General features: G+C 52.3%; 1 protein-coding gene across 1 annotated transcript; it reads left to right on the top strand.

Annotated features, from left to right (window-relative positions):
• Positions 1-8,130: 8,130 nt before the first annotated feature.
• Positions 8,131-9,257, top strand: ISF_02522 (Collagen triple helix repeat protein; the record flags this gene model as incomplete). The annotated part of the gene is made up of 3 exons (XM_018846128.1): positions 8,131-8,346; positions 8,859-8,887; positions 8,999-9,257. 3 exons carry the CDS (start codon positions 8,131-8,133, stop codon positions 9,255-9,257), a joined length of 504 nt encoding a protein of 167 aa, XP_018706835.1.
• Between the last annotated feature and the right edge of the window lie 1,646 nt (positions 9,258-10,903).

Here is a 10,903-nt window from a genome sequence, read left to right on the forward strand (position 1 = left end):
TTTTCCTTCTAATTTTGCTCCCCGCCCTTCTTACTTGCTATTCCTTGTTGTAGACACCTCAAGTGCACCAGCCGTCTCTTCTCAGCTCAGCTCCGCCTCGCCCACGATGGGCAAGCCCGGCTTTTCACCCACAGAGGCTGTGGTGGGCCCTCCTTCCCAGCCAAGGGCTCGGGTGGAGCCTCACTCGCCTCTGCGATCCTAGTTGAGTGCCTGAGGCGTCACCTCACACGCTCTCTGCACGATGCAAGCCATCGTGCGGTGCTTCTGCAATGGGCACTAGTGTCAACTCGATTTTTTCTGCACTCTGAATTGCCCCTCCAAACTAACTTACTCGGTCGCCGGTATTCAGCATCAGCTTATTGCGTACGATGGCTAACCAAACAAACCATACAAATGTTTTGCTTCGATTGTCGCTGCTACGAAGTATGCCTGCCAGCCAGGTGGAAGATGATGTTGGGGTACGGTGCGTGCTCCTCCTTCCTGGTTGCGACTCTGTCGGTAACGTAAACAAGCAGCAATGACCCTCAGGGTCCATGTTATTACAACAGCACACAGAATCCAGAGATAGAATCGGTGACCACAATTATTTTCCTCTAAAATGGGAGCCCTGTCGGCTTCAATCAGAACCAATCTCCATCGACGACGCAGCGCCGCCCACACCGTGCGAGCCGCTTCTCTTCTAGTTCGCCGCCGGCCGCCTTCACCTGCCCACCACCCAATAGCCGGCTGCCCTCAATGGCGAAACTGCCCGACGCGGATCGGAATGTCGCTCGGTAACGGGCGGTACGATGGGGGAGGGCGGCGCTGGCTCGGCCTTCTTCCTGCGCCGCCTGTACACAGGTAATCACCGAGCAGCACAACTTCTCGACTCGAACGACTCTGGTCTCGTTACTACACCACGTAACCATTATTATTAGCTACTACTCTGGCACAAGAGAAACGCAAATGTCTTGGGCCTTTTTTCTGCATGGGACTAGCCTCGTTAGTCACTATACCGTACCAACCACTGGCGCTCGTCCTGGCCCGAAAAATTTGGCCCGCCGATGTCGTCAACGTGCAGATGACGACTGGCTTAATATGGGCTCTCTCTGGCTCCTCTTTCATGGCCCTGTCATTGCAAAATGTAAACCTACTGGTATTTGAGAAAGCCACGACTAATCAGCCCGACCGTAAAGGGAAGCTCGAAGAGAAGAGATGCCACTTGCGTGTTTGATTTGGCATTCAAGACGACCTTTCATCAAGATAGCCACGGTCTGTTTGGGAGGGAAAAAAGAGCGCCCACTACAATGCGGCTGCCTGTGCACACCGTCATGCGCAGAACCGAAATGCGATTTTGGGCATTGTTCTATTTACGGCTTGTCCTTGTTGATGATTTGTATGGCTGCTTGCCTTTCCAACGGAGCCCGCGGCTTCGACTGCGCTTCTGACAGGCATGGAGCCAGCGACATATGTACATACCTGGAGCAGGGTCTTGTCCACCCATCCCAGCACCATACATTCAGTATTTGCCAACCACTCAATCAATGCATTGGTAAAAATAGAAGATGAGTGCATCTCGTTAATTAATTGACTGCTCCCAGCAACATTCCTCATCCTACCGCCTGCCACCAGGGCACCATCGTGTCATCCACGGCCCCGGGCCGTGACTGGTCATACGGACACACTGTGACGAGGCTCGCGCTAATAAACAAGCACAGCAATTGGATCATTTTGCAGCAGCTCCCTTTTGGTGAGGCTTTGCTCAATGACGATGAGGCCACAGGGGCCCTGTAACCTTACTGTTAACTAGGGTCTGATTTGGCTTGTTGGTGGATGGCTTGGCTCGGTGGCTGTATGTATGCATGATGCTTACTGCCGTTTTTCTTCTCTTTGCGACATGGCTGCTCTCGCTAAACAGAACCACTGTCATCGTCGCTACATAGTTGCCGGTCCATGATATCCACTGACAACCCGCTGGTACGAAATGGCCAGAACAACCATGGCACAGTAGCAAGTGGCTCTTGCTGTGGTGTGAGTGGATGCCCCTGACCCCTCCGTATTGAAGTCGTGACACTGCTGGGCCTCTTTTACCAAATGCTACTGGGTAGGTAATAAGGAGGATAGAAGAAAGCCACCTGCCTGTAGCGCCCTCCTTGTTTGAATATGTGTCGCCCGGTGCCGTCAATATTATTACTGTTCGGAGGGATGGTCTATCGAATCCTGTTTGTCTGTCTGGTGCAGTTTCTCCTGACCTACAAAAGAAAACCATATGTTTTCATTCACAGATTCCTCCGATTCCGCAATCGCCGAAACGATTACTACACGCAGCTCCGTTGAACTTTGCGGTCTTCCAAATAGTGGCCTTGCACACAGAGTGAACGAAATGGCTATTTGGAGATTGTGTCTTGCATGCTCTTCAGCCAGGCAATGTCACGACCAGACTGGGCTGTTTTACCGCAAGAGCCAGCCTCGTTGACCTCCAATCGGCTCCCGTGTAACGTATTTCACCACCGTGCGATCCGACAGCTTACAACCGCTTTCCCTGCGACAGCAGACAAGCTAAAAAAGCTGGGTTAGAAAGGGACCATCGACCTCTCACTCGAAACTTGTCCTCCAGACCAAGCCTGTCCTTCCTTGGCTCTGGCCCGTTTTTCACCTTTGGGGGCGTGCTTTTGTGTTGGTGCCTTTGGTTCTTGTACCGCCATCGTCCGGGCCCATCCCCGAAAAAGCCCCGACAGTCCGTAACGTGGCTCGTTGCAACCTAGGCCTTGCGACCAGACGAAGGGGGGTTTTCAGTTCTTGCTGTTTTGTCCTTGGGCACAACGGCGAAAAAACTCTTGGTCTTGCTACGTCATCCTGCAGCCCGGGCGCGTAGCGAAACTGAAAGATATTAATGGGCAGGATTCATGGCTGGCCGCTGAGAGCGCCTCATAACCATTGTCGGGCTACCGTGTCGAGTAGAAGCACTGGGCTTTCGTGGTTGGCTTTCCAGTGTATCACATCGCACAACATGACAGCGGCGGCGGCGGCGACACCACATGTGGCACAGCGCTGAATCATGCAGGCGACGTGTATGATTTTCCTTCTCCTCCCGAGTCTGTGTTTCGCTCCAATCCTTCTCCTCTGTCCCGATCAGCCCTGGTCCACGGGACTGTCTGGGCCCCGCCGAGCCTGCAAGCCAAATCAATCGTGCAATTCAACTGTCGCTGACCGAGCACGCCATTCCTCTTGGCGGTGGTAGCCAGTGAGGCGCACAACCTTTTTTTCGTGCCCGTCGCCTGCCGTCGCCGCCTGCGACTCTTTGCCAACTACCCCTCCATCCTCGAGTGAACTCGGTCGTTGCCCCTCCACACAGTTGCGATCGCGGATATGCAGGTTGATGATACCTATGAAGGCCCTGGTACATGTATGGTGGTCAGAGCTGGCGGCAGACACCAGCTACCATGACCCTGCTCGGATGCTACAAAACATGTATGGAATAACTAGCACGCCGACGACAGCAACTTATTTTGCGTCAGCTTTTGCGCTCGGAGCAGTCGACAAATGGGCTGGAGCTCACTGACTTGGTCGTTCATCACTTCTTCTTTTTGCACGGCTCCAGTTTCAACTTTTGTACAAAACTCCACTGACTGGCCATTCACTACGTGCATGCCCATTGATGTTGCAAAACCACCTTACAATATCCACAATAGTTCAACGTTGCCCGTTCTCAAATCCAGCAGGGGGTACGTACCAGTGTGCCACAAGACTGCACAAAGCCGATGCTACAATGCTGTACGGAGCAAGAGCCGGGCTTCTGGTGGTCTAGCGGAGCTTTCATCTGGTGGCTTTCAAACAACTACTTCGGCTCGCAGCAGGGAAGCAGCCACCTCCATTAGCCCGGCGTTGGCAGACTGAACGCTCCCCGCGACCTTGCAGGCGAAACTGCAGCTATGCGCCAAGGCCGTCATCACAGAGACGGGGTTGCCAAGTACTCCGTCTAGGAGTTGAACTGCCCCCTCTAGTTACCCAGTATTCGGAGTACGGAGTACGGATACCAGTCGAATTGAGTGTGCTGGAACCAGCTGGCCAAGCTCCTCGTCTCTCCGTGAACATCTCACACAGCTGCCTGCCACAAACAGTGCTGCGCGCCAAGCTTGCCTCCGAGACAGGTGGCATACAGTACAAGTAACTAGGAAGAAACGAGGTCCTAATACGTTATATCATGGCGAGATCGATTTTATTATTCGTAATGACTGACCTGTCTGGTCGATACACGCAGAACCCTCTAGCGCCCATCGTGGCTGCTGCAGAGCCGCCAGACTGGAAAACGGAGAAGCCTGTATAGTGACGACGATGAAAGAGCTTTCAAGTCAGCCAGCCCTAATCTAGAACACGCCTTTACCTCATCTTGTTCTGTCTGGCAAGGGTCATGAGTAAGATATCAGGGGATAAAACATGGAGACCCCTCGCAGATACTTTGGCATCGCCTCTCGGGCAGTTGGGACGGGCATGCATCGATGGACGGGTCTTGGCAATACATGGCGTCGTTCGGACCCAGGGTTGGATTTGGATGGTTGAGCCAGACGTGGAATCTTCGCCCCCATGGCCCTCCCTTTACATGTCCAACTCGTCTCTAGAATGAGAGACAGGTGGCATAATGACAATCACACCCCCCATACTTCAAGTATCGCATTACAAAATGTGATTTCATGCCCCCCACGCAACTGCGTGAGAGGCGAAGAAATCGACGTCTGAGTGGGAGATTGTACCGCGTACAATGCAGACAACAAGCTGAGCTGCCTGGCTTGAGCGTCAAAAGCAACGAGCAGGCTTGAGACATGGCTTCTATAAATGGTATGTATTGCTTTTCTGCTAACTGAGTATATTATACCTTTACAATCGCAAGTGTGCAGGCCTTGGTCACCGACTTGCACGCGCGGGCTCATCTGCAGGTGGCAATCAACGAGGCTTCAATCATAAGCGTATTATAACCTTGGGCAGCCATCCTGCAGGCCGAGCATGGCATCGGCGAACAGCCAGGTAACACCGTCCATGTTGATGCTGAAGCGGATGCCTGTTTGCACACGCTTCGAGAGGGCGTGGGAAGTGGTGACAGAACTCGAATCATGTTTCGAAGAGGACCGACTCGTCTACCCTGGGGCCGGGGCTCGCAGTCGTGTGATCTTGACACGAGCGTTTGAGAGCGACTCGCAAGTACTTGAATCACGTTACAGATATCCGCACAGGGCTGGAGGGCTGGAGGGCTGGATATTGCAAATCTGGAATCACAAGGAGCGGGAAGCAATACCCGGCTCCTCTCGTCCGGTGCCAACATGGCGCTAGCTCTTGCTCACAAGCCAGAAGAAGAACAGTAACGAATAGACCAGAAGCACACGGAGCATAACTTACGCTCTGGTAACACATAGCAGCAATCGAGGACCAGTTGCTAGCCGATCATGCCGGCCCGAGGCTACCAAGTTAGTTGGGCGGCAGAGGCGCTAGCGTGCAATCGTTCTGATGTTGGGCCGCTCTCAAACCAGTAACTGCATGCGTCGGTTCACACAGATAGGACCGGGTCGCAAACCTCGTTGTCATGTGTATTCCCGTCGCCAAGCCCAATTGCAAGTTCCCTCCCTGGTCGCCGAAGGCCTTCAGCCATCCTGCCCGGACTGAGTTACTATACGTACACAAGTACCTACCCCACGGTTGCAGGTAATGTGTCGAAAGGGCTTTTTGCTGTTTCGGGTCATTGCGGAAAAACCCCAGACATGGGCATGGGCGTTCCTGTCGACGCCCATTGCTCCTTCTCGAGCCAATGCAGAACGGAGCAATAACTTGGCGGGCGGCCACCAGAACTGCCAGTTCCATGCACACCCCGGATTGTTTCTCCAGGATCAGTCGCAAGGCGCAAAAGGGGACCCGTCCGGCGCCCCATGCTGTTGCTGCGCCAGCCTTGAGCCCAAAGCCTCGTCTCGGACGTCAATGGGGATTGCACGTACATACAGGTGAACGGGCGTTCTTTGGCACCAGAGGAGTAAGTACGGGCGTCAGCACGGTGCCGATCCTTGGCTCGACTGATCTGGTCTGGTCTGGTAAGCAAAGACCAGCCGGCCGACCTTCAATATGAAGACGCTGCCGAAAAAGATTTTGGCGGTCGCATCAATAGCCGTTGATCGAATGGTGGCGGGGGCATTATAGGCTTGGTCTGTTCTCAATGTCTCAGCCAGACAGATGGTCGAAAATGGATCGGAAATTGTCGAACCGTGCAAGAAGCTAGGCATGACAACTCCCTGGCACTGCGCCTAGTCCTTGTCGGAGTGGCCAAGAGGACTCTTCCACCTAGCTTTCTGGAAAGTCGACAGAATTGCTGACGCGAGTGTGTCGGCATGTATTCAACGGCCGTCGGTGTTGAGGTTGAGGATGGGATGTATTAGTTATTAGGGCAGAGTCTTCAAGCTGGCGCAACTCCACATTTGGTGGCTGCCACTATTGATGAAACGTCGACCAGTATGAAAAGGGGATTTCCAACTCTTTTGGAATGTATCGTCATGTATTCGGTGGCCACTGCTCCTGCTGAGATGGCGAACGAGGTCTTGTTAGCTAGCAGGGATCCCTCGATGTCGATATGCAGTACGGATGACATGTACCACGCTTGGGCCAGTATTCAGCTCTGGACAAGTTTGGTGATGGCGTCTTGCTACATGCAAGAACCACGCCCCCAATGAGCTGACTGCATTGGCAAATACTCAATCTCCCAGCTAAAACGGCACATTGTGACAGTAATTTGTTGGGACGATGTCGCTGATTTTTAGACCCGGCGCATTATGCGGGAGTGGTGATTGGCGTCTCACGAATGATGAAAAAAATGGCCCTTCCTCCACAGCAACAGCGTAGTGGTGGTAGTTGAAGCGTTTGGCCCTAGATGGTTAACATCTGGCCCAGGCGCTGCCGGACTAACGTTTTACAGCATCGCTGCAGCATTATTTTAGAAAACTTTGTATCCGTACGGTGGTGGAGGGACATTGGTGGCGCGAGCTGCAGGAGGGCTTGCTTTGGTGGATGGCCTTGTCGCTCGTCGCTTCGTGGGCTGGGCGTCCAACATTTGCCGCGAGCCAGCCTCGCGCCGGTAGTTGCTTGGCTGATGGAGGCGATGGCTTCGGCCCGTTCTTTTTCTCTCCTCGACAGCTTGGTTTGTGTGTTTCACTGGCCTCCGGGGAGACCCAGATGCGAGCTGGAGCTGGAGCTGGAGCTGGCCGGTGAACTGACCTTGGCTTGTGTGGCAAGTTCCGTCGAACGTTGTGGCAGATGGAGGATGGGGGTCCCGCAAAAGCTTGTAATAGTTACCGGGTAATTGTAATAATGGCTTTCCCCAAGGGGACACTCCGTGTTCATCATCGTCCTGAGTAAAGCGCGGCGGGCCAGGTTGATATTATTACTGCGGTATGTTCGCCAAGGGCCCCATCGAGGCGTCACTGCTGCAGTGCCCCCCTGCGATGGTAAGAGAGCCGAAAGGAATGATGCTGCTAGAGACATTCTGTTCGCGTGAGCATACGATTGTTAACGAAGAAGATGCGGATGAATGATACCGGTGACGTCCGGACGTCCGGACAATGAACGGCAAAGACACTTACCTGTTGTTGCTGTTCTGTTTGTTGTTTGCATCAACTCTTCTTCTGCCAACTTACAATGGAGTTCTGCAAACTGCAAGGCGGGCGCCCCACTGTCTTACACTAACAAATGACCTCCTGTACTATGTCCAGCGGCCCTTATCAGCATCGACGTTATCTTTATCTATCAGTGAAAAAAGTTTTTCCTCTGCTTCTCCGGCGTCGGGGGCCATACCCAACCAACTAACTTAACTTGATGGTCCGCCACGCCACCAACAAACTTTTTGTTCTAGTTAGCAAGTTTCAGCCAAGGGGGAGGCATGGATCTACCACACACCTGGTTTTTAGTTGCCAGCGGAGCTGCCGTTCTGGCTTTTCCTGATCGTTCTCGTTTCTGAGGCGCCATCGTTGAGAGGCGGCCGCCGGCGGCGCCCTCGTACAATGGACTTTCGGGCCGAGAAGCTGGATCGACCGTTGACATGACGTCGCGCGGCTTCGCAGCCCATTGTGTGTGCCGTTCAAGAGCCTTTGGTTAGGCCCCCCCCCCAGCCAGCCTCGTGCCATGGCGCTCATCCACGAGACGGTGTACCCGACCGATCGCCCCTTCTCCGCGGTGGCAAACATGGACAGCTCTGGTGTTGAGCGGGGAGCTTTGCACGGCATATGGGAGGTGGACGGCTTGCGAGAGGCATGGAACTGCTTCTTCAGGGTAGTGCTTGCAATGCCGGGGGAGTTCGCATGGCATAGCAGAGTCGAGTACACAGCAGTGCTTTCCAGGGTAAGTAATGTTTTTTATGCTCGGGAATTTGCACGGCATATGATGCTGGACTTGCGAGAGGACGTAGAGATTGAACGTAGATGCAATGATTGTGATGCGGCATAGAGAAATCCCGACTCGCGGCTGAGAACCTGAATTGGAGACGGCTTCAGCATATGCGATGATGAGTCGGCTGTTGGCTGTAGTTTCATGCGTTACTGACGTTGCTGACCTTACTGTCACTATCCGTAAATTTTACTGCCCTGGAGTCTGTCAAGAGCCTAACTGCCCCGATGATGCGTAATTGCATTGAAACTATTAGCTGGGGCAGGAACGACTGAGATCGCCGCTGAATAAATGTTCCTTTTGAAGGTCATGTCCAGCGCTGTAGATTCTACGCCGATAATAGATTTTGTATTCGTTGTAGTTCGTTGTTATGGTTGGTATCTTCGATATGCTTGGTATCTATTGCATCTAGATCCTTGTCAACGTCTGCTCCTAGAATGTTACCTAATAGACACAACTTCTTAAAGGGACATGCCAGCAGAAGGGCAATCCTTGTGTGAGTAATAACGCAGGTAACGACCCTTTATGAAGTAATCCTTCGTTCGTGCAGGCTTCGGCCCAGTCATACTCCAATCGGGATACACGGGAGTGACAACAAAGACAACAGCAAGGCCGACGAAAAGGGCAAGAAGGGCAAGAAGGGCAAGAAGGGCAAGAAGGGCAAGAAGGGCAAGAAGGGCAAGAAGGGCAAGAAGGGCAAGAAGGGCAAGAAGGGCAAGAAGGGCAAGAAGGGCAAGAAGGGCAAGAAGGGCAAGAAGGGCAAGAAGGGCAAGAAGGGCAAGAAGGGCAAGAAGGGCAAGAAGGGCAAGAAGGGCAAGAAGGGCAAGAAGGGCAAGAAGGGCAAGAAGGGCGCCATCTCCAGGTAATGAAATCTTAGAGACGAGTTGAAGAACACTCAGTTATTCATTCTCCTCTCCTTTCTTTTGTCCGCACTCCCGGGGCCAATCACTGTTGCTCTCTCTTCCTTTCCTGTTGGCCCCAATCGGAGGTCGACAAGAAATCTCGAGAGTGTTTGGCGTCTCCTCACCATAAATTACAAAACCTCGCTGTTATCCACTAGATTTTACCTCGCCATCGCATTAGCAGTGGTACCGCTCTCTGGATATCATACGGGGGGGGTTATCCTCCGGCGCTCGCATAACCGTCGCATGTGTTGGTGGTAACTGGCTCATTCGGCCCCTGGAATTTGCGACACGCTGATATAGAGTTTGAGACGTTCCAGAGGCTGATTTCTATGGCCTGCTTCGTAAATTAAAATGACTTGACCAGATTCTCGGATCAAGTTACACCATACTATGGCGCACAGAGTGACGGCCCTCGGACGCTCTTTGTACGAGGTCACAAGTTTGCTGGTAATACTAAGTCGTAGACAGCAAGTAGTGGTGAATAGGATCTCGCAAGGGTCACACGCACTGGTAGATTGCCTATGCATGACAGAGTGTCACCAGCTCTGAGCAGATGACATGTTCGAGTAGGCAGATGCCTTGTGTTGAGGGAGTGGGCAATGATTGTATTAATGCAAGTGCTGCTGAGGTCACAATTCCATGAATAATGCATAATATTTCTTCAAAATCAATAGGTCAATTGCCTCTAAGGACCGAATTTGCCTTGTGTTGCAGTTGCATTGAGGTTTGCGACGAAGACGCTCTACGCAAAGCTGAGTTATACCGAGGCATCTGTCGTTGGAGGTATTACTGAATCTAGTGACGGTTTTCTGTAATACAAAATAGCTAAGGGATGCACAAGAAAATTACATTTTGAAGCAGGAGGGTGTCACTAGTTTGAAGTTTCGCATTCTCGACCGCCGAATCTCGGCCAGTCCAAGATAGACAGGGTGGTGGCGGATGGGCAAGAGAAGAATAAACTATTTAATCCAACTGAGTAACCTCGAGCAAAGTAAATACGGCTATAGTAACAAGAACTTCGGTATGGTCCACGCCAAGAGGAATGTAGTAGCCTCCAATGCTGCTTTCATGATATCAGTGCTAATCGATGGCCGCGACCCAGCATCACTCTTGTTCAGTTACACACAACTCCCCCTAGACGGTTCAAGAGGAAGGAAACTGTCAGAGAAAGGTGATTATACATTGGTCAGCATGAAATTGCGCCGGCAACACAGTTTGCATGCTATGATTCAGCCGACACCTCCCAGACCACGAAGTTTGCCTGTTTGATACTGGTCAGAAGCTCTGCACACCCGAGACCGGATACTGAACAGCTTTGAACAGAAACTTCACTGCGTAGCATCCAGTGAAAATATTGAGGCTCTTCTACAACAAACGTATGTTTTACCTGTTGGAGCACGAGACTTTGGTGCGCGTCATGTAGACCAGGTCCGAGACAAGCGAGCACCCAACAGTTTACGGCAGCCAGTCATGGCTCAATAAATGTAAAGAATTATTGAATAAATAAGTTCTCAGTCTCAGACTACTCAGAGAAGCAAATGCCGTTGTTACGGACTTTAGGAATGCGTACTCGGAGAGACTTCTGCATCAGACAACTGGCGTTGACG

The sequence above is a fragment of the Cordyceps fumosorosea genome, assembly GCF_001636725.1.
Source record: "Cordyceps fumosorosea ARSEF 2679 chromosome Unknown scaffold_4, whole genome shotgun sequence".
NCBI lineage: Eukaryota > Fungi > Ascomycota > Sordariomycetes > Hypocreales > Cordycipitaceae > Cordyceps > Cordyceps fumosorosea.